At 49.2% G+C, this 27,907-nt stretch overlaps 2 protein-coding genes across 2 annotated transcripts; one reads left to right on the top strand and one right to left on the bottom strand.

Moving 5' to 3' along the window:
- Window positions 1-38: 38 nt before the first annotated feature.
- Window positions 39-27,748, bottom strand: LOC144102223 (acetylcholinesterase-1-like). Its single transcript, XM_077635535.1, has 11 exons — window positions 27,518-27,748; window positions 23,142-23,554; window positions 21,922-21,969; window positions 19,485-19,551; window positions 17,918-18,020; window positions 17,236-17,369; window positions 8,461-8,795; window positions 7,125-7,347; window positions 4,492-4,699; window positions 1,996-2,301; window positions 39-200 (listed from the first exon to the last, which is right to left on the bottom strand). The coding sequence occupies exons 1-11, from the start codon at window positions 27,739-27,741 to the stop codon at window positions 39-41; spliced, it is 2,223 nt and encodes a 740-aa protein (XP_077491661.1). The 5' UTR covers window positions 27,742-27,748.
- LOC144100143 (uncharacterized) lies at window positions 12,080-15,165 on the top strand. Its single transcript, XM_077633173.1, has 3 exons — window positions 12,080-12,409; window positions 13,108-13,201; window positions 13,774-15,165. Exons 1-3 carry the CDS (start codon window positions 12,257-12,259, stop codon window positions 15,123-15,125), a joined length of 1,599 nt encoding a protein of 532 aa, XP_077489299.1. The 5' UTR covers window positions 12,080-12,256; the 3' UTR covers window positions 15,126-15,165.
- Window positions 27,749-27,907: the final 159 nt, after the last annotated feature.

Genomic DNA, 27,907 nt, shown 5'->3' with positions numbered 1-27,907 from the left:
TTAGCGTTCAAGTGATGAATGAAGAGTTAAGAAAAAAATTACCCGCTCTTGATGAATGACGACACTATTTCCATTGTCCGCCTGCTCAGCGCCTTCTCCCACGGGTTCCCGCGGTCTTGCTGAATCGGAGTTCCAAAGATAAAATCGATATCTTCGAGGCGACTGGCTCCGGGTTGTTTAGGGAACTTGGAAAACGACGGCTGAAAAGTTTCAGAATTATTAGAGTATGAGTACCACCTTGTACCCAATGTGACATATTTCATAACGTCCGTATACTGCAATTAAGATCGAGTTTACTTTATATTTGATGTAGCCGGGAACAAGCATGGTGGCCTAGGGTTAATTGGTTTGTTCATAGAAGGTTGTGGCCAGGTACTGCACCAGGGTAGCCAAATCCTGTTCTGGCGGGAAATCAAGAGGAAGAAATGGGCTTGGGCAGGGCATGTAATGCGAAGGCAAATAACCAATGTTCCATAAGGGTAACGGAGTGGATTTCAAGGTAAGGGAAGCGTAGCAGGGGCGGCAGAAGGTTAGGTGGGCGGACGAGATTAAGAAGTTTGCGGGGATAGAGTGGCCGCACATGGTACAGGACAGGGTTAATTAAAAAGATACGGGAGAGGCCTTCGTCTTGCATTGGATGTAGTCGGGCTGATAATGATGCAGCCGGAAACAAAGTTCCCGGCTAAGTTTTGACACCAAACCAAATTTTGACAACCAATGTATGAAAGCAAGTACATATGCTGAATGCATACATACTACAGTGAGATAAACTGGAACATGTAAACGGGTACAATAATGCAGTAGGAAAAGTTTTCGTCTTGAATCGACCCCTGCCTATCTGCGAGAAGGGACGGCTGAGATGAAGAGTACTGTATTGTTTGCAGAACTAGTCGGCCTGAGTAAGTACATAAGATTAAAAGTTGTGAACTTCTTGGATATTCCAAAAATATGCTTCAGTGAATTAACTCAATGCCAAGACGATCTCCCACAAAGTCGAGACAGTGTTTGAAATGGCTGAAACCACAGGCAATCCAAGGAGCTTGGCGTTTTTAATCTTCAAATGCTTTTACTCTTACTGCCTCTAAATAACGCTTCACTGAACACCATGGCGAGACGTATTCTCCTATGGTTACCGCAGAAACGGCACTAACCGTGCCATCCTCTGCACGATGACATGGCTGTCAAGTGGGGCTGGTGACACCACATGAATATTTCCTATGGGTACCACTGCAACCTATTTGTCCCGAGAGAGCTAGGCGTATAGTCCTAGGTCTGTTATACGCTTGCTGTTGTAGGCTTCCCCAACCTCTACCATCTCGTGGTCTACTGCACCACGAAATAGCGGAATCAGAAAGCAAGGGCACGTGACCACGCCCCATGGGTCAAGGCCATGGAAGAACTAAGGAGGGAGTGTAGTGACACGACAGTTTCAAGCCTAATAAAAAAAGCGAGAAATTCGGCCTCGGTGACAGTCCGCGGCGCGTCTTATGGGCTTCACGTGGGGCCGCATTTGGCGGAAACAGAAAGGCTTCGACAGTGCTTGGTTCCAGGAGGCCTGCCGCATGGCGTACGAGTGCTCTCCAGAATCCTTTTTAAAAAACTCCATGGCGACGATCACGCACACAGGTCACCCAAGACCCGGACATGGACGCCTTTAGCATCCCGTGTTACCGTTACCAGGAGCCCGTAAATCAATCGCCAATGCGCACGCGCTGATTGGTCCCAATACGGCAAGCCTGCGCGCAGCTGCCGGGTATCTGGCGCCTTCAAGGCGACGTGAGCATACGGCCTGATGGCGTGCGGACTCCGTGTACTCCGGTAACGGTAACCGGTACACGGTATGCTGAAGGTTCTATTCTCTTGTCACGCTCTATATCTCTCACATCCTTGTTGCATGTACAGCTCGTGCTTTAACTATATCACATGACGGGAATGCCCCTTCAACTTTCTTTTCTCTTGATCACGAGGAATGGAACAAAGTTTAAGTGACGCCACCTTGTGGTCAAAGCGGTAAACGTAGACGCGGTTTTTGCGGGAGCTGAGGTAGTCTGCGAAGCTGAGGACCGGGCACTCGAATAGGACGTCGCCCAGCAGCTGGTGCGCCCAGGACATGTTGGAGCCACGCGGCGAGCCCCAGGAACCCTGCGCGTACAGGTCCACCAGCTTGGCCGGGTTGTCGACGCCGTACGTCGTGAGCAGCTCTCGCAGGGCGATGCGCATGTACGAGTCGCTCTCGTCGCCCTCTTGCGCCAGGATCTCGAAGAGCGGCGAGCCCTCGTTGAACACCGTTCCCAACAGAACCTGCACAGGGAGGTTTGATCAGTGGGACAAACTTGGAGCCATCTGTGTTTAGAGACGAGGATGAGACAGAACAAGAGACACCAGACACGTGGCCACTGTTGCCGTGAATACGCGGGTGGGTGTTTTTTGCTGCCGACCGCGGCGGCTGCGTTTTTATGGAGGAAAAACGCTAAGGCGCCCGTGTGCTGTGCGATGTCAGTGCACGTTAAAGATCCCCAGGTGGTCGAAATTATTCCGGAGCCCTCCACTACGGCAGCTCTTCCTTTCTTCTTTCACTCCCTCCTTTATCCATTCCCTTACGGCGCGGTTCAGGTGTCCAACGATATGAGACAGATACTGCGCCATTTCCTTTCCCCCAAAACCAATTATTATTTTGTTTGCCATTATACCGAGATAAGAAACCGTGAGATTCTAGAAACCTCCTCCGGGGTCAAGAAAGCTTCCTTAGCCAGTGACGCGGTCTATAACACACAACGTGTCAGTGACGTGATGCAGGCGGAATACGCGCGCACCTGTGTTCCCGGTAACGGTAATCATCGCTGTGCTATCGGGAATTAGTCCCCAGGATGCGAGTACGGCAGTTTAGCTATGTCTGCCAATTACTGCCCGGTTCCAGTTGCGCTAACATTTGAGACTAGCCTCCTAACCCACAAGTTTGGGAAGAGCCATCGGCTCTTAACAGGACTATGCGAATTGGTTGCCTATCTAGCGTTCTGGAAGCTTTTGTTCCCTATAGTACTTCGTAACAAGCCCCTCATTTCCTTATTCTTGTCTGCTCGGTGCTCGGATTCTGCAGTATTGATGTGATGCTGAAGGCTAGCGTAATGATCAGCTAACGGCTTGACCATACCGTTAGTGTTTTTCCTAGGAAAAAAAAGACAGCTACCTTCGTGATTCTGAATGCAGTTACACGGCTGAACCAAATCTACAACAGCTTTCGCTTATGAATGCAAAAAGCCGGCAAACCTAGCTTTACAATTTTTTAAGTGAAAGTTTTATTGACTTTTACTCTACATCAACTCTGAATCCTGAACTTGCGTGTTTAAGTGACTTCCCTGGCTTTAAGTCATCTTGTTGTCGATGAGCGTTGTCTTATTTACTGTATCTGGGGATTTACAGACGAAGAGCTGGACATAACACCACCACTCACAGAACCTTTAACATACTCATCCTTGAACACGACAAACACAAGATAAGCACGCTCCTATACCCAAACGGAATCATCTTGTTCGCTTCCTAAGTCGCTTGTTTCATCGTTCAAGCTAGCCTAGCAACTAGAATAAATCTTGATGATGATGATGATGACATTTTATGGTGCAAAGGAAGCTTTAGACAAAGAGTGCCATGACACACCATATGTTCGTCTACACAAGGTGGCGCCAGACTTATTTTTTAACCATTTCACTCCATATCAGCCGAGCACCAGGTCAGGGGAAAGCTTGTATTCAGTGTATATCACCGGTGATTACCCAGTGGCACTGGGGATCGAACCTCGCATGCGAGGCGGATTCCTAAACCACTAGGCCACCGCTGTGTTCACGGAATCGATCATATTCGCTTCCCTACGCTGTCTATGCCCTGTCCTTCAAGCTTGCCTACCCAAATGGAATCCATCTTATTCGTATCCGTACGCTGCCTGTGGCCTATCGTTGAAGCTTTTCTACCCAAGTGGAATCCATCTTGTTCTCATCCGTCATTGCCTGCGATCTATTCAAGCTGGCGTATTTCCAAATGGAATCGATCTTGTTCCCTACGCTGCCTGTGACCTATCATTGAAGCTAACATACCCAAATGGAATCGACCGTGTTCGCTTCCCTACGCTGTCTTTGACCTATCATTCAAGCTTGCCTATCGAAGTAAAATTTATCTTCTTCGCATCCCAACTCTGCCTGTGACCTATCGTTCAAGCTGGCGTACCTAAATGTAATTGATGTTTGCCGCTTCCCTACGCCGCCTGTATCTTTTGTTCAAGCTGTCCTAGACCACAGAATCGAACCAGCTACTTCAGAACTATTTTCTATTCTCTAGCGCAAGCTTTCAAGCCCAAATATCCGGTATTACTCGGACCTACCGCTGCTCATTAAATGATGGCATACGTTCTTTAGTTGCGACATGCGACGCCGTTTGCTCTGCAAAAGTCACGGCATACACTAGTACAAAGAAACAACGATGCAGAGTGGCTGCACTCGCCTCTTTGTTGTCGTTGTTCTGAAAGCGGCGTGCCATCTGCCAGGGCGGCTGCGGCAGCTCCCGGGACTCGTAGTTAGGGCCGAAGGCAAAACTGCGCCCCGCCTCCAGCAGAGTCTCCAGGGGAACCTCGGTGAGGCACTTCGCGGAGCTCTTGTTCTGGCGGCATCCCACTGCCTCGGAGAACGCGTATGGACTGGCCGAGAAGACCCTGCACACGTCCCAAGACAGGGTTCCCGCAGAAGAACTGAGCATGCCGCCAAGTCACGCGATCGTGCCTGATCGATATGTTGGGATGATAGAGTTTACAACTACCAGTGGTCTGTGGCGAGATAGAGTAGGTATGACAAAGCAAGGGAGGCGTTACCTGGAGGTAAATGGAACAGTCTTTCCATTTGTAGTGGACGTAGTTGCACTGATGGTGATAACAAGGGAGGCAATACGTCGTCCAGGCTGAAGATAATCGGGCGGATGCAAATTTGCCGCTACGAGGAGCCCGCGGCTGGCGTATTGGTAAAATTTCATAACGCATGGCTAGGTGGTTTGAGCCACCGCCCGATTTAAAGGGTTCAGCCGTATCCATCCATCCATCCATCCATCCATCCATCCATCCATCCGTCCGTCCGTCCGTCCGTCCGTCCGTCCGTCCGTCCGTCCGTCCGTCCGTCCGTCCGTCCGTCCATCCATCCGTCCATCCGTCCGCCCGTCCGTCCGTCCGTCCACTGGAGATCGGTGGGGAAGCCCTTTATTTTGTAATTGATTTTATGTGGTTAATGATGACGAATCTTAAATGTCCTGAACGGAGTACGCAGCGTACATTGCGTTGCATTTCTGAGTTTTGCGGGTGCTCTGCCGCGTAGCCTTGGGTGATTTGAACTGGCGAGCCAGGAGCAACGCATGCACTGACCAGTGACGCTTCATTTTCTTTTCTGGAAGGGAGGCATGGTGTGTGGTACGCATGACAAAGAAAATTGGAACATTGTGTGTTGGGGAAAGGAAATGGCGCAGTATCCCTCTCACATTTCGGCGGACACTTTAACTGAAGGGAATGAATAAAGGCGGAACTGAAAGAAAAAATAGGTGCCGTAGACGAGGGCTCCGGATTGATTTCGACCACCTGGGGATCTTTAACGCGCACTGACATCGCACAGCACATGGGCGCCTTTGCATTTCGTCTCAATCGAAACGCGGCCGCCGCTGTTGGGTTCGAGCCAGGGTACTCCGCATTCACTGGTTTTGAGGAAAGGAAAGGCGCAGTATCTGTCTCACTTTCGGCGGACACCTCACGCGCGCTGTGAGGGAATGAAGGAAAGAAAGGGGAAAAGGCGCAGCAGTTGAGGGCTACCGAATAATTTCAAATATCTGCGGACGCTGCTGCCGGGACTTCATCTTACCACTCCAGGCTCAGCAGCCGAATGCCATAACTAGAGTAACTAAATAAAAGTTAAGAAAAAATGAAAATTGGTTTGGGGGAAAGGAAATGGCGCAGTATCTGTTTCACATCTCGACGGACACCTGAACCGCGCCGTAAGGGAAGGGATAAAGGAAGTGAAAGAAGAGGTGCCGTAGTGGAGGGCTCCGGAATAATTTCGACCACCCCGGGATCTTTCACGTGCTCTGACATCGCACAGCACACTTTAAGAACGCCCCAAGTTTTAGAGCGAAAGCTTTACTGGCCGCGAACTTGCGATTTCTCCGTGGCGGTGCTCCGAGAAGGCACACGACATCACAAGATGCCTCGCCGCGGATATTTCTCTCTCCCTCGCTCCCTAGTCACTACTGCGCATGCGCCACTGGTAGCACCGAGCCACAGGTGTTCCGCCGCTGCGCAGCGCCGCGCCTTTCCTCAAAATCCAACTTTCAGTTTTCAGTTTTCTCTCCCTCCTTTATCCCTTCCCTTACGGCGCGGTTCAGGTGTCTAACGATATATGAGACAGATACTGCGCCATTTCCTTTCCCCAAAAAACTATTATTATTATATTCTTCTTTCCCTCTCTCCTTAATCCCTTTCTTTAAGGCGCAGTTCGGGTGTCCACCGAGATATGTGAGACGGTTACTGTGCCATTCCCTTTCCTCAAAAACCAAACAAAACAAGTGAGCCGACCGCGTACATAGAGTTCATTGGCGTTGACAACTTTTCACGGGCCGTTCATTTTCACGAAAGGAAAGTCGCACAACCGGCTCCGTGGGTCAGTGGGGACCTCAATCTTGTTTTCATCTACGTGGCGTTGGTGTCCAACTGCAAAAGCGTGTTTTGCGTTCCGCACACTGGATAGGCAGCGCGCCCTCCCTGCCACCCTGGGAGGTGGCATGCAGTTAATGGTTGATCGCGAGATATTGATCACCAAATGAACGCTGCGGCCTAGCTGTTGCTGTAGTGCCGCATGTCAGCCACAATGCTGTCAGCGCTAATGCATTCCGGCCACATCTCTCACCACCGGCACATGTATCAAAGCACCAATGAGGCGTCCGCATATCCACGGAGCCAGTTCTGCGCCCTTCCTTTGCTCAAAGTCATCGCCGTCTAGAACATTGTCAACGCAAACACCAATGAACACAGTGAACGCCGACAACTTTCGCCTTGTATATCCTGGATTAGCTGAGCTAATCCACATTAATTTTTAGTATTAACGTGCCTGCGGAACGGAGACTCGCTGTGCAACAGCATACGCAAGGGGCGCGAGCGCCAGTAGGGGCTGTAGGCGAGCAGGTGGGCCCCTAGCGCCCAGGCGCCCGTGGCAGCGCCCATCAGCACCGTGTTGTGCCAGTCACCGCCGAAGCGCTCCACGTTGCGCTGCACCCAGTTCAGCGCCACCTGCTGGTCGTGTAGCGGGAGGTTGCCCGGCATCTCCAAGCCGTCTGCATACGCGGACGCCGCAGCGCGTCGCTTATAGGTGTTTTAAGCATGCTGGAGAAGTATCAGCGCATACTTATACCGGTTTACCGGACGCTTCCTGAGCATGCGCAGTAACAATGGTGTGTCCCAGGCGGGATCACTGCGCATGCACAGGAGGCATGCGGTAAACCGGTACATTGCCCTGCCCCGATGGCTCAGTGGTTTAGGGCGCTCGACTACTGATCCGGAGTTCCCGGGTTCGAACCCGACCGCGGCGGCTGCGTTTTTATGGAGGAAAAACGCTAAGGCGCCCGTGTGCTGTGCGATGTCAGTGCACGTTAAAGATCCCCAGGTCGTCGAAATTATTCCGGAGCCCTCCACTACTGCACCCCTTTTTTCCTTTCTTCTTTCTCTCCCTCCTTTATCCCTTCCCTTACGGCGCGGTTCAGGTGTCCAACGATATATGAGACAGATACTGCGCCATTTCTTTTCCCCAAAAACCAATTATTATTATTGCCTCCGCTAATACGCCTCCGGTATGCTAAAAAAGGCGTCTTGTAGAATGTTTTGCGAGTTTCCTTTGTGAAAAATACACATAACGCGGTGAATGCGCTGAAATAAGCCCATAAAATGCGTTTTTCGTGCTTGATTTGACTTTTCCTGCATACTGGCTCTTGGAAGAAAAAATTGGCTGGGGTTCAGCGTGGTTTGAACCTAGCTATACGAGCGAAAGCTTTCTTAAGCGTGCTCTCCACTATCCTACATGAAATGTCAAGGTCAGGTACCCATTGGTCATTCATATGATCACGTGGTCCTACTACGATAGCTTGGGCCATGCACCACGCATTTAAGTTTGGTTTGACCTTGTGAGGCATTGGAGGTGACTGTCGATGCGATGGCCATTGTATAAAATCAAATGTCAAGGTCACAGGTCAAAGTCAGGTACCCAATGGTCATAGTCATGATTACGCACTCATACTACAATAGCTTGGACCATGCCACCACGCAGTTAAGTTCGGTTTGACCTTGTGAGGCACTGAAGGTCATTGTCTCACCCACATCGAAATCGGAAGTCTCGCTCTAAAACTTATCAATGCGGCCCGCGAGGCGAACTGAACCCTGGTACAGAGGCTCACCCCTGTGGAAGAAACCGAGGACCCCCAGGCGGAAGTTTGGCGCCACCACGACCACGTCTCCCGTGGCTGCCAGGAGGCTGCCGTCGAAGCGCGTGTTGCTGCCCGTCTGGAAGCCTTCGGCAAAAAGGAAGATGAGCACCGGCTTGCCGCACTTGTCAGCCTTCTCCGCGTTGGGAATGCAGGGAGTCCACAGGTTGAGGTGCAGACAATCCTCGGCTCCCTGCCAGCCCCCGTCGGTGCCTACTTTGGCCGCGAACCAGTCCCGTTGCGGACACGGGGGGCCCTTGGAAGTCGCCGTTATCACCGAAGAGTTCTCGACGACCGGCAGCGGTTGTCTGGGGACGGCAAGGGGGCATTAACGTGGATGACACTGTTCGGTATGCGGCGTCATCGCACAGCACATGGACGCCTTCGCGTTTTTGGAGGCAAAACGCGAAGGCGTCCGTGTGCTGTGCATTGGGCGGCCGGGGCTGTGCGATGTCAGTGTACGTTAAAGAACCCCAGGTGGACGAAATTATTTTGGAACCCTCCGCCCACTACGGCACCTCTTCCTTCTTTCAGTCCCTCCTTTATCCCTTCTCTTACGGCGCGGCTCAGGTGTCCAGCGATATATGACACAGATACTGCGATATTTCATTTCCCCCCAAACCAGTTATTATTATTATTATTGTATTCCACATTAATTCGGTCTTTTGTATTATTGTAGGGTTAACGTATCAGCGGCTAGTCAACTGGCTGTCACGCCTGATATGAGCCTTTATATCAACACTTACAAATGGATTGTTTCTTTGATATAACACACCCTGTCATCGGTTGTAGTGGTTTTCCTCGAACTCGTTTGGTCAGGTACAGGACTCATCATGGAAGAAAGTCGGCTGCAGTCAGTCATGTGTCAAGAGCGGGCGAATCAAGTCTGTGCGGCTGACTTTCCGCCGGAAAAGCTGGTGGCGTGTGTGGTCATAATAATAATTGGTTTTTGGGGAAAGGAAATGGCGCAGTATCTGTCTCATATATCGTTGGACACCTGAACCGCGCCGTAAGGGAAGGGATAAAGGAGGGAGTGAAAGAAGAAAGGAAGAAGAGGTGCCGTAGTGGAGGGCTTCGGAATAATTTCGACCACCTGGGGACCTTTAACGTGCACTGACATCGCACAGCACACGGGCGCCTTAGCGTTTTTCCTCCATAAAAACGCAGCCGCCGCGGTCGGTTTCGAACCCGGGAACTCCGGATCAGTAGTCGAGTGCCCTAACCACTGAGCCACCGCGGCGGGGCATTTGTGTGGTCAGTTCGAAACAGATTTCTGCTGGCGGAAAGACCAGTCGCTCGCCACTAGCCAATAGTAATGCAAGGATCAGGCCGCGCCCGTACCCCAGTACGTGCTTCAACGTCTCCAACTCCACGGTCACGCCAGCGGCGGAGACGTTTTTAGCATACCGGAGACGTACTACCGCAGACGTATACCGGTTTACCGGACCCCGTTCGCGCATGCGCAGTGGCATTGTTGGTGTAAGGGGGAGCCGAACGCGCAACGATGCACGTAACATACCATTAATTGTAACTGCGGTTCAATTTTTCCCAAAACTACAGCGATAGTTCCGCAGATGACTGTTATTCCTTGGATTTACAGGAACGCTAGGTACGCGCGCGACTATAGACAGTTTTAGCTGTGCGTACGCAAGTGCTTGCGTACCCAAAGAGCTACGGCGCTGCGTGCGTTACGCTGTCCGCTCCGAAGTATACAGGCTTTACAGCGCCGCATCACGGGGGCTGCCATGTTTGATCACGTGATCACGCCGCCATTACACGCCTCCTCACTGCTCGGCGCGCGTCTCTTGCAACGGCTGCTGTGCCTGATGGCTCGGTTCCGACAGGCAGTGTTTCGGGTGATACGGTTGTAAAGGAGTGGGCAGACTACACTATGGTTTGGCTCGAGCTTCGAAGCACATGTGACATTCCTAATTTGATCACTTGAGGGGTGAAAACGTGATCGGGCTTCATGTCGCGGAGAGCCGCTCAGCTCTCCCTCTTCGAGTCAATGGATGGGTCGCCTGAATGTTTGTTTTTGCATCCGCTGAAGGCTTTGCTGAATGTTTTTATCGTTATTGTCTAAAACAGCAGTGTTAAATGATCCTGCGGCAGCGCAGATCGTTGTCGTGTTGTGTACATGCAAGCAGACACCGCTCTAAAACGCACACATTCCAATCGTACGCATTTCTTTGCAACCAGTTAGCGGTGCTTAGAAAACCTAAAATATTTTCTGCTGGTTTGCTAAATACGGAAAGGCGGCAAAAATAAATAGACACACAAATTTTAACTATTATCGTAGCAGTACCATGCATAAAGCTGTCTTCACGAGCTGGCGTGCAATCTTTCGAAGTATTCCGCGATATTATTGTTAGAACGCGCGCACGGAAGCGCATTAATACTACACACAGTTCACAATTATGGCAGCCTCAGATATAACATTGTGCTACGCTCTACGCTCGATATGTGGACATGAAAATGTTTGAGGTCTCGTTGGTGGTAAGTAATCAGCTTCATCCTGAGCGATGGCCTGCGGAGTCACGTTTAGTGACTCTCGAATGAACAGCGAGGAAGTGACAATCACCTAGCACACCAGCTGTAACGCAAATGCTTTATTCCGAATATAGTCCACGAAAACCGCGCTACTTGGAGCGAAGCTCAACAGTAGCACCAAGACGTCATGTACCACACGGACTGACGGTAAGCGTTGTCCGCTCGCGCGGCTGCGCACTGCATAATCTGCAGCAGCGGTATGTAGGAGCGTAAGTCGTCCTTCTTTTCCGTACATAATTCGTCCTCGGGTGCTCCTGTTGCTAATGGCCACACACCTTAACTTGGGGTCTCGCTGGGGTCTCGCTACACACGCGGACACAACTGCACACCATCTGAAAGCACAAAGTGACGGTTTCGGTGGCGGAACAGCTTGTTCATGCGGCTATGTTGTGCACTTACCCTCGTAGATTTTCCAAGATCGTAACCTTTCTTTCTTTTTTATATTGGCTATGTAGCGCTGGCAAACGTCTTTGTTGTGTTCGCACGTTCGGAAAGGTTACACGCCGAACTGGCGCGACAAGGGCAGTACGTCCTCGTATAATTCGGTTCCGTGATGACCGCAAACGATCGCATCTCGCACCTTAACTCTCAGTCGCAATTCTTGCAATCCACAACACAGCATGTATTTCCTCTGCCTTTTCACATCTTCGCAGAAAGAACACATTCGGCACCCACCCGTGATATTTTCACAGCTGCGTCGAGGCCTACACGCTGGCAACTCGAGGCGCGTAATGGCGCCGTGTTCCTAACGCGCCTATGGCGCCATCTGGTCTCAAACAGAAGAACTGCGTGATGTAAACGGTGACCGTGCCGTAGCGTCCCTCAGGCGCACGTGGCGCCATCTAGTGACAAGAAGTCAAACCACATCAACGCTCGGTTGAAGAAAATTTCATCCGTGATTACTGATAACTACTGTGAGTGTATTGGGAGCCTTTTTTGTTCCAAGAAGAAAAACTATGCAAACCGAAGAAAATGCAAGATCTGGCTAAAAGTTAGAAAACTGCTTCGCCAGGTGTCGTTGCTACGAGGAAAACACTAGGGTGCCTCGATGCTTGCCCGCTCTCCGCTGAGGGTGGTGCCACTCTTTGAAGGGGTCGTCGCCGCCAAAACCGGTTCTCGGGAGGCGCCGCCGCCATTTTCTTGCATTCCGCTCCCGCCGTCCCGCTGACTCCCACGCTAGACACGGAAAGCGGCATTCTTCATACAGTCTCTTTGCAGAATGCCTGGGTGCTGCGTTCTCCAGTGCACTAACAGCGCTAAAAATGGCTGGAGGATGTTTTCGTTTCCTGGAGACCAAAAACGACTTCTTCTATGGACTGTGAAAGTGAAGCGGGACAAGTGGCAGCCGACGAACTACTCCTGCATATGCGGCGTAAGTACCGGACTTCTCTGCAGGGCTGAATTTATTTTGGGGCTTATGTCAGCTTGTCTGTGTGACTCTTTCTGATAACCAGACGTGCGATTCTGTGTTCCTGTCGGAGGCTCCATATCATGCTTTTTCAGCCTTTTGATATTTGATCGCTGCAAACGGACGTAATCTCTTAATTAGAGCTTGGGGTGATATGGAACCTCCGGCGCATTTACGCCTCCGTTCATTTCACTTCGCATCACGAAATAAGGCCCAGCCTTGCAAAAGTATTACGATCTTTCTCGGCCACGAAGCTTGAACAGCAGTGCATCACGCTTCTTTCACAAAAAGCCATCGCTGCCCGCTTAATTTGACAGGCGCATATAGCAGTGCGAAAAGTGAATCCCGGAGTGCAAAAAAGCATACGACGGGTTAAGCTTGTGTTTCTCCGCGTTGCATCAAATTCAGATCTTTTATACTTTTGTTCGCACTATGTTATTCATGACATTTATTCTAGTTTATCATATGTCACGGAAGGAGCTCATGGAAATGAAAACAAAAAAAAATGAGTGTGAAGTAATCTCTATTTTGTGCATGTGTGCGGATATGAGCCTATATGCGTGATGATGTGCGTTTGTTTGATTTTCTTTATTTATCGTAATTTAATCTTATTTGCTGGGGAATAAAGCATTTAAATTAGCAACACATTTTTTTTGGTCCAGGCTCACTTTGAAGAATCCTGTTTTGAACAAAACCGGGTAGATGGATGGAAGAAGCTGAAGCCGAATGCAGTACAAACGGTTTTCCCATTCAGGGGTAGGTGTTTCCCATTCGATTCACTGCCTGATTCTGTATAAGTGCATACATTCGTTGCTAACAAAGTGGTGGTCGCTCGGAAACATTTGAATGGCATTTGAGCCGCTGGCCCGGCATGGGTGACTTATTTCGCCTTTAACACGTTATGTGTTCATGTATGTATGTATCCATTCTGCTTCTCAAGTTCTTATGGAGAAGAAACCTTCCACTTATTCAATTCTACTGTCGATCGGCTCACGCAACAGCCTTCATCTCAAACACCCACTTAACCCATTTCCACTTGAAAAGGCAGAATCGGTCGCCTTCTTTAATTAATACAAATGTAATTAATCAAGGCGACACAAAATAATTCAGGGAGCGGGGAACAAGTCAAGTACCTATGTGCACCTTTTGGCCCCAACCCTTATATTTTTTCGTGTGGAAAACTAAAAACTAAAAAAAAATGCCGAGACGCTGGTCACGCCTTGTTTTCGCTTTGCTCTTTGTCTTGATTTTCCATATTCTGTGATTCCCGCATTTTCCCGTTACTGAACGCTGTTTGATCATTGGTTTGTACATCTTTCTGCTTCCAGTTGCTCCAAGGAAGCGAAAATCACCTAGAGACAGAACGCAGCCTGTGCCCGCATCCGTCAGTGAGGAGGTGAACAACCCCGCTGAAGGATTCCACACCGCATCAGAGGCAGATTTCCTCGCCAAGTCAACTCACATGGTATCACAAGATACGTCATCGGTCAACCTCCAAGTCAACAGCTCAGATGTAGAATCTTTGAACGTCGGAAATCCAAGCTCGACAGACGAAACACCCACAGCTAGTGAGACACAAACGGATTCTGTTGGGTTGAAAAAGCAGTTGTTAGACATGGAAAGAAAATACGCCACGCTTCAAGAACATCACACAATTGCTAAGAACACAATCCAAAAGCTCAAAAAGCAAGTTCAAAAGCATGAAAGCAAGGGTGATAATTTCGCAAAAAATACACGGTTCTTGAATGCAGACCAAATTTCCGCACTTTCTAAAAATAGCACCCAGGGTCACACGTGGTCTGCGGAGATGGTTAAGAAAGGGTTGCAAATTAATGTTGCTTGCGGAACGACCGGGTATGAGACATTGAGGAAGTTGGGTTGCCCTCTTCCGTCCAGCAGGACGTTAGCACGGAGGATCCAGGGACTGAAGTTCCTTCCAGGAATTCTTCAAGAAGTTTTTGACGTCATGAAGTGTAAGGCTGAAACTATGGAAAACGTGGAAAAAGACTGCGTGCTGTTTCTAGACGAGATGGAAATTGCTACAGCGTTTGAACTGGACCTAGGTGAAGATGCCCTCCTTGGAAGTATAACACTTCCTTCGAAGCCAGATGAGCCCGCCAATCACGCTTTGGTATTCGTGTTGGGAGGAATCAATCAGCGGTGGAAGCAGGTCATCGGCTATGAATTCACTGGCCATCACGTGGAAGGTGCCCTGCTCAAAGACTATGTGCTCGACATCGTCCAGCGCTGTGGCCAGATCTCCCTCAGAGTCCGTGCTGTCACATGTGACATGGGATCAGCGAATCGAGCAATGTGGCGAGAATTAGGATTTTCGAGCCACAGAAATTCTACCGCAGTGTGCTCAATACCGCATACACGTTTGGACGGTAAAGAGCTTTTTTTCACTTCTGATGCAGCACATGTGTTTAAAAACCTACGAGGGCAACTTTTAAGCTCCAAAGTCTTTGCACTGAGCGATGCCACCGTGCTCGAAAACAACCTCCCATCACCTAACGTAAAACTGGAGCATGTCCAGGCAGTGGTGGACTATGACGCAGAGAGGGAACTTAAAGTAGCCCCTGTCCTATCTGATAGTCATTTTAGCTCCGGCCACTTTACAAAAATGAAGGTTGGAGTAGCTCTTCAATTGTTCAGAGAAGCTGCACCGGCTATTTGGTGAAAGAAGGCCTGCTTGACCCATCTGCCGAAACAACAGCGTTGTTCTTGGATCTGTTATCAAAGTGGTATGCCCTGATGTCATCACGCCATCCCACTTTAGCTTTAAGCCACCGAAACATGGAGAAATATTACTCTGCTCTGAAAACCTTGCGCCTGGCAGCAGAAACAATACAAGGGATGAACATGGGCGCCACCTCTCAATGGAAACCATCCCAAGCTGGCCTGCTTATTTCCACGACAGTTGTTCTTCGCCCCCAAGAAGTTTTCCTGGGCAGTGAACGCTACGAGTTTTTCTTAACAAGCAGGCTGCTTCAAGACTGCCTCGAAAATCTTTTTTTCGGTTGTATGCCTAATGAAGCCGGTGCCGACGGCGTATGATTTAAATTGCGATATGAGGCTTTTGAGTGTGAGCCAGTTTCTGCATACACCGCGAACAACAAGCTATGAGCTTGATCATCCAGAGTACCTCGTCGACCTCCTTTCTCAAGCAAAGAAGCAGTGCTCAGAAAATTTGCCTGAAGAAATAGACGACTCTGAGATTTTGTTCATTGAAGAGCTGACGTCAACGGAATGTTCCATTTTATATTACCTTGGAGGCTTCATACTGAAAAGCATCTTAATGTCCGTATCTTGCTCCCAGTGCAAGGATGCCCTCATCGGAACTGTAAGCAATGAATATGTCGCTTTCACAGTTCTCAAGGAGTATGTGAGTGATGGACGGAACTTGATTTATCTGAGCAGTGAAGTGATCCGCACTCTCAAGAACTATGAGGAATACTTCACAGGCGCTGTCGCATGGTGTAAGAACAAAAAACACACGATGAAGTCCCCGCTGAAATCTCTCACAAAATACTTTACGAAGGTAGACCGCCCGTGCCTGAACACATGCGCAAATCACAAGGAAGCAATAAGCAAAATGCTGATAGCCACCTACACACGACTGCGGCTACGCATCCATTTACGTCACTACCCAGCCACACGTGCTGGTGGTCACGGAAGCAAAACTTGTGCTGGTGTCAGTCTTCCTTAAAGACGCTGCAATGAGTGTGAACTTTTCGTGCGCATGCACATAAGCGTGAGAGAAACTTAAGCGCAAGAATCATAAGCTGTGTTATACTTGCAGTGAATCGTCGTTCGTAATCATTTTGTAGATATTGTATCTGTGCTTTAAGGTATTAAATAATCGTTCTTGCGTGCGCCTGTCTTTATGTTTTAATTGCATAGTGTATGCATGACACAGTTTGCCACCATTGGATAGTACTGCAAATGGACGTAAGCATGCCATGCGTTCGTACTTGAATATGCAGCTGTTCATTTGGCGTACTTCATTTTCTTTCCGCTATATCCACGCGCAAGCGCAATGACAGCAAGTTCACGGCGCAGGTATGACAACGACGGTGAGCAGTTGCCCAACCAAAGCAAAGATACCCGCCATAATCTCGCTAATCGTCTCGAAGTAGCGAAAGCATCAACGAATCTTCACTCTTACTCTTCATCCAAACTAGAAAAGGATTGATTACCAAAGGTAATGTCCAATTCAAGCTCCCACTGCAAGTGGGGCCATCTCTATCTAGGCGCGTCACGCAGCAAACGCGCGCCTCGCGACCCTCGGATGCAAGAAAATGGCGGCCGCGCTAGCAGACGACGCGGTTGTCCTCACCCTAAACGGAGAGCGGGCGCACATCGAGGCACCCTAGAAAACACACTGAATATAGTTAGGCCTAGGAGCTTGTAGATCGCCAAATTATCTAAAAAACAGGGGCTAGTTATCGCTTATACCACTACGTGTGGGCAAGATTAGGCGAAATAAAAGCGAACCGCTTCCATTTGAGCGAGCTATTGCGTCGAAGAATCCAGCGGCGACATGTATTTATTCCGAAGCGGGCGAGCAGGGCGCCGCCATCTTGTCAAAGTTAGCGCACGCAAGCCACGCAAGCGCCGCAACGCAAACTCCGCTGGCTACCGTACGCAAGGCTACCGTACGCAAGACGCAAGGCTTGCGCTTGCGTTCTGCGCATGCGCACTACCGTCCCCGCAAACTCCTCGCGTACGCTAACTCTTTGCGTACGCACAGCTAAAACTGTCTTATAGTGCCATCTGTGGATCCTCACCTGAAGCGCAGGATGTGGACAGGCGGCTGCGCGTACTCGATTCCAAGAAAGGTGTAAACCCAGCGGTTGCGTATGAAAGCCCGGTATCCGCGCACGGCGCTACCAGTTTTGACACGCACCTCCACGTAGTCCACCTGTTTCGAGGAAAGATATAGGGTGCATGCAAATTTCATATCGCTTGTGCAGAACGGAGCAGCGTTGTGCTTTCTGTGTTAGGCCTAAAATACGGGGCTCAGAATGCGATACCTTAAGGCGAAACAGCGTATACCAGCACATCGACGAGGGAAGAACACACGCCCGGCTCTTGTGCTGATGCGCTTGCTGGTGCACTCTTTAGCCTTAACATGCCAAATCAATTTGCCCATCAGATTGCGCCGTCGAAATGTGAGGCCAAGTTGAAGATAACAAAAGCAACCAGGCCTCATCCAATCTTTCAAAGAACAAGTTATTCGCCAAAGAACCCATTAAAATGTGTACGCTCTAAATGTGACAAAAGCGCAAGTCAAAATTTAAAAAAACACTAAATTCGTAAAAGTTCACGAAAGCGAAGGTGGGCACTTTTGCGAAGTGAACTCACGATAATAATTTCGTCTATGATTATTATTTAGTAATCAAAACTCCTCCTGCACATTCTACGTCGGGTAAAATAAGTAAATTCGCATGTGGTGAATAAAGGCTGTACCTGAAACCAAACGATAATGGCCACACCAGCACAGCACAGGGAAAGCACAGCAGCACTGATGACCACGCTGCGAGCAACGGGCGTTGGATGGGGGCGCTTGGAGCTGAAAAAGAGATTGAGGGGAGATTATGCGCTGGTTCCCGAGCTCCTGCTGTTCAATTACTCTATCCTTTTTTTTTATAGGGACCCGGTCGCCTTCAAAATAGCAGATCTCTTCTAGGAAGGATGTTCGGGCAGAAAGAAATGCATACATTTATGCTTTCGGGCCCGTGGTTCCCCCCAAGATCACAGTTCCTGCCATAAGCAGCGAGCAATTTACTACTCAACGTTTACGGAAATCGTTTTTCGAGCAAACGAGCAATAAACGCATAATAATAATAATAATAATAATAATAATAATAATAATAATAATAATAATAATAATAATAATAATAATAAGTTTTGGGGGAAGGAAATGGCGCAGTATCTGTCTCATATATCTTTGAACACCTGAACTGCGCCGTAAGGGAAGGGATAAAGGATGGAGTGAAAGAAGAAAGGACGAAGAGGTGCCGTAGTGGAGGGCTCCGGCATAATTTCGACCACCTGGGGATTTTTAACGTGCACTGACATCGCACAGCACACGGGCGCCTTAGCGTTTTTCCTCCATAAAAACGCAGCCGCACAAAAAAGAGAAGAATAGTTTTAGAAAAGTGAGGTAGCTCCGTTCCTGTGGCAGTTTTATTTATTTCAATAAAATACTGGAGTGCAAAAACCAAGCATGGGCAATAAATTTATGAAATGTTTGTTAGTGTAACAAAGATCAAGCAACGAAACTTAGAGATGGAGTGAGCGGTAGGAAACACGTTCCAAAGAAGCATCGATTCTAACAGACGTAATATTTAGCGTAAGTTCAGAAGACACAGCGTTTTATAAATAGATTCCTACCCAACGCGCCACATCAACCATATTTTTCCAATAATTTGTAATAATTATTGTAGAGATATTGGCTTGCGCTTGGATGCAACTAAGGTATCCTCTTAAAGTTTCCACCGCATGCTACATATAGTAATCTTTTTTTGTTTCAATTAAATATTTGGCTGAGCGAAGAAATATGTGGAAGTTCATAACGTCTTTGTGTAGCTTCGTCTTTACAGAGTAACTTTCATGAATACGTGAGCCGACAAGGGAAGGGAATTGAAGGGCTCGTAAGACATACGTATCAAGGCAAACGACTAGCGTAATCATTTTACATGAGAAAGAATCGATTAGAAAGGATTAGAAAAAAGAGCCACATGCCGCCGGTGGGATACGAACCTAGGACCTCCGAATTTCGCGTACGGTGACTTACCAAGTTCGGCTACTTCTACGTCGTAATAACTGTCTTTCAGGTAAAAAAAATTATTACACCGCTAATTTAACAATTATCAACACCACAAACATTTCCCTATGCTTTCCTTGGTATCAGTGACATGTTTGCTTTCCTCATATTTCAGCAGCACGTGTCATTTGATAAGTATAATTCTAATCATGAAAGGAAAACGCTAATTAGCGTCAGTTCTAAATTATAACGTGACAGCTCACTTACGCTTCCACTGTCCCAGTGCTTTCTTTCATCGATGTCGATGGTGCGGCTTCGCTATCTGGTGGTTTACCTGTAAATGATCGCAATCCTTTAGTTAAGCCGAATATTAAGGCGAAAGCCTTTAATGGCTCATACTCGCGGTGACTGTCGTCCGTTACATCGCCGCCTAGGTCACGTGGCATCTATATTTTGGGTAAAAATTGCAAATCAGTGCAATGAGTCGCAAACGGCTTTCGCCTTCCCGCAGTTAAGAGATATCTAAGTGCCTCCAACGATTTGTTTGCTACTTTATGGCGGCGGAGTTGTTAAATTGATAGAAATAAGTATCCATTAAAGCTAGGATGAGCCATAGGATGAGCCGGGCGAAAATGCTCTTCAAATGAGATTCCCTTCAACGCGGTGAAGGACACAATGTGGTTTAAATTATCTAGGAACATTCCACTCACTGAAATGACAAAACTGCAAAGCGAGGCACTTTGAGCAACAGTTCGTTAAGAAATCCTGGTGATCTGTTTGCGCTGTTTTCGTTCGAGCCTGCTGTGACTGTAAATGATTCATCGTCATCATCATCATCATCCTTGCTACGCTCACTGCAGGACAAAGGCCTCTCCCATGTCTCTACAATTAACCCTGTACTTTGCCAGCTGTGCCCACCCTGTGCCTGCAGACTTCTTAATCTCATCCGCCCACGTAACTTACTATCGCCCCTTGCTACGCTTACTTTCTCTTGGAATCCACTCCGTTACCCTTAAGGACCAGCAGTTATCTTGCCTTCGCATTACATGCCCTGGCCAAGCCCATTTCTTCCTCTTGACTTCGACTATGATGTCATTAACCTGCGCTTGTTCCCTCACCCACTCTGCCCGCTTTCGGTCTCTTAGCGTTACGCCGATCATTTTTCTTTCCATAGCTCGCTGCGTTGTGCTTAACTGAAGCTGAGCCCTTTTCCTTAGCCGCGACGTTTCTGCCCCGTAGGTGAGTACCGGTAAGATACAGCTGTTGTACACTTTTCTCTTGAGGGATATTGGTAACCTGCTATTCATGATCTGAGAGAACCTGCCATATGCGCTCCACCCCCATTCTTCTAGTTCCCTCTCATGACCCGAATCAGAGACCACTACCTGACCTAAGTAGAAGTATTCCTACCACTTACAGCACCTCTCTAGCAGTTGTGAAATGCTGTTCCTTCGTGAGACTGTTGAATATTACTTTGGCACGACCAGTAAAGGAGGACACGACAATATTTTCTTCAATTTCACAATAGGCGGCTGCGTTTTTATGGAGGAAAAACGCAAAGGCGCCCGTGTGCTGTGCGATGTCAGTGCACGTTAAAGATCCCCAGGTGGTCGAAATTATACCGGAGACCTCCACTACGGCACGTCTTCTTCCTTTCTTCTTTCACTCCCTCCTTTATCTCTTCCCTTACGGCGCGGTTCAGGTGTCCAACGATATATGAGACAGATACTGCGTCATTTCCTTTCCCCAAAAAAACCAATTATTATTATTATTATTTCGCGAAAAATTAAATAAATAGGGCTGTGAGTTAACCCTGAACACTTGGGGGTTTATTGCTGGAGCAATATACGGGCTACATCCTCTCATACGGCTGCGTGTGAAGCCGCGGTGAGTGAACCTCCACCCGCTACCCACTCATTTCAACCCTCCACCCTACTACAGCGTAAACCGTGTGAAGGCGAAGCCGAGGCTTCAGCGAAGGAGTGGGAAGAGCACAGCATCCATCCACCTCCACTCTCCAGAAGCATGCATCCATCAGAAGCTAATTGAAAGAGCCCACCACCAACCCACACATCCACTCACCTCTACCCTAAGCTAGCATCACCCGCCAGAATGCCTGCAACAACAGCCCACCCATCCCATTAGAAGAGCCCGTCAGTTGCGCTTCGCAGCAAACGACCATAGCAGCACACGACATCGGCCCAATATTGGAAGCATGTTGGAAAGGCTGGCCCTTTGTCGGACCGGCCTTTGTGGGCACACTGCCAATATTGGGCCAATGTTTTCGTGTGGCTTGGGGACATGGTTCCGCTCGCCGCAACCCCCGTGCGATTGGTTCGCGGCGTTCCCGCAGTGTGGCGCCCATTTTGTGAAAATTGCACATACATTAGAACGCCCACACCCACGTGTCTTTGCTCGTGTTTTAGACAAAGTGAAGGGTTTGACGTAGTCCCTTCCCACGAGCGTATACATTCAGCTTATGAAACGGCTATTCTTCCCACAAGCAAGAGATCTCAGCAGCTAATCCACTATATATGATGACCGCAGAAGGCAGCTCCGGCACTGAGAGAATTTCTACCTGACAAATGCCCAGCAGAGTAGCCTCCGCATGAATAATTTACGGCATTGGTTGGGTTTCAGCTGGGAGATTAAAGAAACTGGATCAGGTAGCGTGGGTTGCTACCAAGCTAACTGGGGCGCTTACCCGATTCGGACGTCAGGCTCTTCGGCGACGCGTCAGCGCTTGCGTCTCCTGGAAGAGAGCCACGATAGAAAGAGAACTGGGATTCTTGACAACTCCAGATCAAGCAGAGTCGGGAAGGGAGCCACAGACCGGTTACCCAGCTTTTCCACAACAGGACTTGTCTTCGCCAGGACGAATACGGTTGTCGAAACGTTGGTTATTGCGAACTGAGGCACCCATCTGGCCCTGGTTCATTTTATATTGTCTTGCAAGAAAGCCACAGGTTGCTCTCTTAGAAATTAGAAAAAAATCATTAACCCATTGGGCTTTTAACATGCCTTTATAATTTTCACGGTGCATTTTTACACGGACCTGTTGTGCGAACAACAGCTACATTTATAATAAGAGTAATTACTGATTAGCACCCACCCAAGCAAAGCCACAGAGTGGCTCCGGGTACGAACCCCAGACAAGGATGAATTTTTCTTGAAGTACACTGTTTCTGTGACAGCTGTAGAGCTCTTCTTTTCGGCCGCGTGGCTGCGCTTGGGCTGATGCGAATGAGTAATTACTGCAATTACTGCATTATTACAAATCTCCACCTCGGAAGATTCTCCTAAACAATGGACCAATGACTAAATCATTTACGTGTCTGCATTCCGATACAAATACTAGGACAGCGCATTTGTCTGGAATACCAGCAGTGCATAAAAATTGGAGGGAACAGTTCAGCTGCACTTGAGGGTATGACGGGATAGGATAATTAATTCCCGTATATACAGAAAGTCATCCTCTACTATATCCTCATATCATTCATATATCCTTGGGGATTCTTCATACCCCTCCTGGTGCAGTGGTGTAGCGGTTAAGCGACGCGCCACTGCCCTGCGATGGCAGGTGCTCGCAGCGGTGGGCCTTGTCACCACCACCGAATTATTCTCGGTGGCGGCGGCCTTGTGCGACACAGGTTGCTCTTCCCGAACGACCAATCATTAATTTAACTGCCAGCTGCCCCGGTGTGTAGTTTTCTCGCTATTCGGTGGCAGGTTGTGATGATTCCGCAAAGTCACGTGGCCTAGGTGGCTCTCATGCCTCCTAGGCTGCCCTCTGGGCACCCCCTGCCAGAATCATACTCGTGATTTTTCGCTCACAACGCCGACATCGTACTTTATGGCAAACGGGGCCTTTAACGCTTTCGCGGTAAAACCCGCCAATGGCAGGTATATTGACCTCTGGCTTACCTTCTTTGACTGCCGTCGCCTGTGGTTTCGGTGACTCTGCTTCCTCTTGTGGGGGAGACCGCGCCGCAACTGCACCAGAGTCTGCCAGACCTTCCGCGTGCTGCTTCTCCGTGCTTTGCTCTTTTTGCCGCTGTATCTCCCTTTCCCCGGTCCCTTCCTTCTCTTGCACGGTTTGCTGGCGCCCTCCACGATTTTCGGCTCTTTTGCGAGTTTCTGGCGATAGACTCTTAACACCTCTGGCTTCGCTGGTGCTTGCTGGGGCCGGCGAATCTTTGTGCTCATCTTTGGCCTGGGCGCCGGACGCGTCGCGTCGCGGTTCGCTCTGATGAGGTGCAGCCACAGTTGTTGCCGATGTGGGCCGCTCTGCGCTGGCCTTGGGTGAAGCAGGCGTCATCGGTGCTGACAGCTCCTCCCTTGGGGGGCAAGGCGATGTAACAAAATTATCATGAAATGAAAGTGCTTTTGACGAAAGGAAATTACGCAGCAACTGTTTCACATATCTCGATGGACACCCGACCCGCGTCGTAAGGGAAGGAATAGAGGAGGGAGTGAATGAACGTAGTAGTAGTAGTGGTAGTAAGTGTTTTTAAAGTAATAATAAAAAGGAAGGATAAGATTTTTGCTAGCTCCGGCATCTGCCATCGATACTGAAGCACCTGAGCTGCGGCAGCAGCGGAAGTAAAGGATAGCAGGCAGAATGGAGAAATGAAACGAAAGAGGTGAGGGGACAGGAAGAGAGGATAGGGGAGAGGTAATATACACAAAAACTATTTTTACAATAATAAATATGCACAGGTTGTGCGCGTGATTAGTTCATCATGAAGCCAGGAGTGAATAAAGGAAGAAAAAGGTGCCGTAGTGGAGGGCTCCAGAATAATTTCGACCACCTGGGGATCTTTAACGTGCACTCGCATCGCACAGCACACGGGCGCCTTTGCGTTTCACCTCCATCGGAACGCGGCCGCCGGGCCGGGTTGGAACCCTGGGACTCCGGCTCATTAGCCGAGCGCCCTAACCACTGAGCCGCCGCAGCGGGTCATAATAATAATAATTGGTTTTTGGGGAAAGGAAATGGCGCAGTATCTGTCTCATACATCGTTGGACACCTGAACCGCGCCGTAAGGGAAGGGATAAAGGAGGGAGTGAAAGAAGAAATGAAGAAAGAGGTGCCGTAGTGGAGGGCTCCGGAATAATTTCGACCACCTGGGGATCTATAACGTGCACTGACATCGCACAGCACACGGCGCCTTAGCGTTTTTCCTCCATAAAAACGCAGCCGCCGCGGTCGGGTTCGAACCCGGGAACTCCGGATCAGTAGTCGAGCGCCCTAACCACTGAGCCACCGCGGCGGGTCCGCAGCGGGTCATGAAAGTCGGTTTTGAAGAAATGGGAAATGGGAGGTGCAAGGCTTGCTCACTATCGGTGGAAACCGCAACCATACCTTGTGGGAATGGATGAAAAAAAAAGTGAGAAATGGAAGAGAGAAAGGGCGATGTAGAAAAATGCTTTGGATTGCTTCCTGCTTCCTAATGCTTCTTTATGCGCGCCCGCTCTGCACAACACACACGTATGTTTGCAGTTCGGCGCTCAATCAAAACGCGTCCACCATGACCCATATTTCAGCCACATTGGTCAGAAATTAGACGGGGGGGGGCACGAAAAAAAGAAAAACTCTTGAACCGTACCGTGAACGACAGCCCTCTCCTTCCCTGCCCACTAAAGGATTTTTTTTGGAGTGTAAAACTTTACTTGTCTAACAGACGTCTAACTGCAGCCAGGAGTCCTTGCACCCTAGCGGCGGCTTCGGCCAGTCTGACGGTCTTCACTTGAATATCCGAATCGGAGCTAAGGAGGAAGGTCTCTCATTGGACTAAATACCTTATGCTTCTTCCCTCAGAGCTATTCTGAGGACATTCCCGAAGGATGTTGTTGAGATGAGCTCTGGCTTTACATAGCTTGCAATGGCTAGAGTACTGACTCGTGTAGCAGCGGCTACACAACACCGGGTTCGGAAATGAGTTGGTTGGCAAGCAACGCCAAGTGGCGGCCTGGCTCTTGTTTAAGGATGCATCGACTGGAGGATATCTAGCCCGCCCTCTTCTATTCTTGTTGTGTGAGGAGAAATATTTGCGTTGATGAACATAAATGGCCACCTAGTCCTTGCGAAGAAAAGTTCAAATATTGCATTTTGCATGTGGGGCCACTTCCCTCACCGCTACGTGCCCCCGTCCTCAAAGGGGCACTGAGGAAGGGAAACTTTATGCAATTATTGTTCTCGGTAAAAACTGTCTCTCTGGCTCTTTCTGGGTATGTTGATAATTGCATGGTAGCAAAGACAGATTTATGGTTCGAAAAATCAAATTTAAAATTTTTCCGCCATTCGATTCAAGCTTGTGTCGTCTGCATTGAAATGAACTGGTTGCCTCTATTTTGAAGTGAATAGCACTGTAGCGTAGCCTCTGGGATCCGCACTCTGAAAGTGCAGTTGACGTAAGCATTCTACTTGCGTAATCAGCCGGTTACGACGCTATCTGTATTGTTTTTTTTTCTTTTTTAACTTGCCTATGGCCCATTTTGATCGAAACCAATCGATACAGGCCAACTTCAATTTAGTCCGCAGTATCCCATTAACCACATCAAAATTTCTCAGTCGTCTCACTCCTTTTTTTTAGAAACAGAATGGTCGCGACACTTTCATCGAACTTTCGTGCGACGCTCGGGGCAGCAGGCACCCGCAGTCAGCGCTTGGCACGTGCAGGCTTTAAGCATAGCCGCTTTTACATGAAGGTGCCACCCGCGCGGTGGCTCAGAGGTTAGGGCGCTCGGCTACTGATCCGGTGTTCCTGGGTTCGAACCCGACCGCGGCTGCAGCGCTTTTATGGAGGCAAAACGCTAAGGCGCCCGTGTGCTGTGCGATGTCAGTGCACGTTAAAGATCCTCAGGTGGTCGAAATTATTCCGGAGCCCTCCACTACGGCACTTCTTTCTTCTTTCACTCCCTCCTTTATCCCTTCCCTTACGGCGCGGTTCAGGTGTGCAACGATATATGAGACAGATACTGCACCATTTCCTTTCCCCCCAAAAAAACCAATTATTATTATTAGCTTTCTAGAGTATCGCACTCATGTAAAGGGGGATAATGCGCCAGGATAGCGCGTAGCACTTATCCGCCAGGTGGGGGTAAATCGGGAAGGGAAGGTCGGTCGCCCTTCGTGGAGCAAGTAAGCTGTTTCATCATCATCATCATCATCATCATCATCAACCTAACGCCCACTGCAGGAAGAAAAGACCTCTACACTATTCCTGCAATCAACCCTGTGCTGTGTCAGCTTCGACTACCTTATCCCCTCATGGTTCCTAATCTCCGGTTACGAGCAACCAGTGAAATTATGGGTATATAGGGGGCCTACCTGCCACATGCGTTAACCGTAGTGCCCCAGCTCCCAGATAGGAGAAGCAGATGGCACACAAGAGGCAGCAGCTTACCATTCGCGAGGTTCGGTGCGGTGCATGTGAACGGAGACGTACTGACTCAATACGTGCTACAAGCTGCGATGCGCTACAGTAGCACTGACGTAAACGCAGCCTATGTACTGCTGCCTAACATCATGCCACCTGGAAATGCCAAGCTGGAAATGCCTGACGAAAGGAAGCGGCGAGACATCTGAGAAAAGGCCGTCGTACCAAAGCGGCTGCTCAGTGGAGGGATGCAGAAGTGGAAGCAAAAGTTGCAAAATGAATACAGCATTGGTGTGCTGAGGATAGAGCAAACTGCTTTGGAGATGACTTGCATGTGATGCCAACGCGCCACGATGCAGCGCCACTGGTGAATGCCGGATAAAGGCTCTCCGATTCCTTCCGCTCCCAAGACATACAGCTTACCGCTCTGAAGAGTGCCACCCAAACAGCACAGATAATCGACTAATTATTGGGAAATGATGGTTTCACACTGGCCCTTTGTACGACCAGCCGTTTGCCAATATATTCCCAATATTGGGCCAGTTATGTGTGTTACATGGGCAGATCCGAACCAATGCACACCATTGTCCTTATAGCTACTATGCGAGTTTGTCGGAGTTAACAGTATGCTCCTTCTTCTAAGCCTAACCACTACTCTAACCTTACGTAGCATCTATAAGCCTCGGTGCAGTGAGCTTTTGTGCACAGCCCCGAAGAAAGGTCGGTGAGCGTTTGTCCGGCGCCCTGAATGGCTTTAACGGTGCAGGTCGGAGCTGTTTGTTGGTGACAAGCGGATTTCACTAACACGTGGACCTGCTGCTAGTCCTGCTGCTAATCCTCCCACATTTAAGCCGCTATGGCGTCAGTGGAGGCCATATCTAGCCGCGCTGTACGCTTGGTGGGACGTTGGCCACTCACTCGTGGCCTTCCATGGGCGCGCCAATGTCACGCCTGTGTTCCTTGTGGTCCTTGCGCTCTCTGTCGGCTCCCGGCCTGCGGCCCTTGCGTTTCTTGCCGCGGCGCGACTTGGAGCCCTCTACGACGCTGGTGCCGCCTTCTTCAGCAATGTGTCCGTGGTTAACACCAGTGGTTGTTCGTTGCTGCTGGTCAGCTGTGCTGCCCGGAACCGGGGCCGCCGCCATTTCCTCTTCTTCCTCTACCGCCGCGATGGCAACGTTTTTCCCGCCACGACTGCGCTTTAGAGAACGTGCGAAGAGGAATTGGTAGCAATGGTTAGGGGTATTGGGTGCATTTATTCCTGCATTTCTGACCTCTTAGACCGTGATTAATTTCAATTCAAACCTACCT

The sequence above is a fragment of the Amblyomma americanum genome, chromosome 8 (assembly GCF_052857255.1).
Source record: "Amblyomma americanum isolate KBUSLIRL-KWMA chromosome 8, ASM5285725v1, whole genome shotgun sequence".
Classification (NCBI taxonomy): Eukaryota; Metazoa; Arthropoda; class Arachnida; order Ixodida; family Ixodidae; genus Amblyomma; species Amblyomma americanum.
This window is presented reverse-complemented; position numbering and strand designations above follow the sequence as displayed.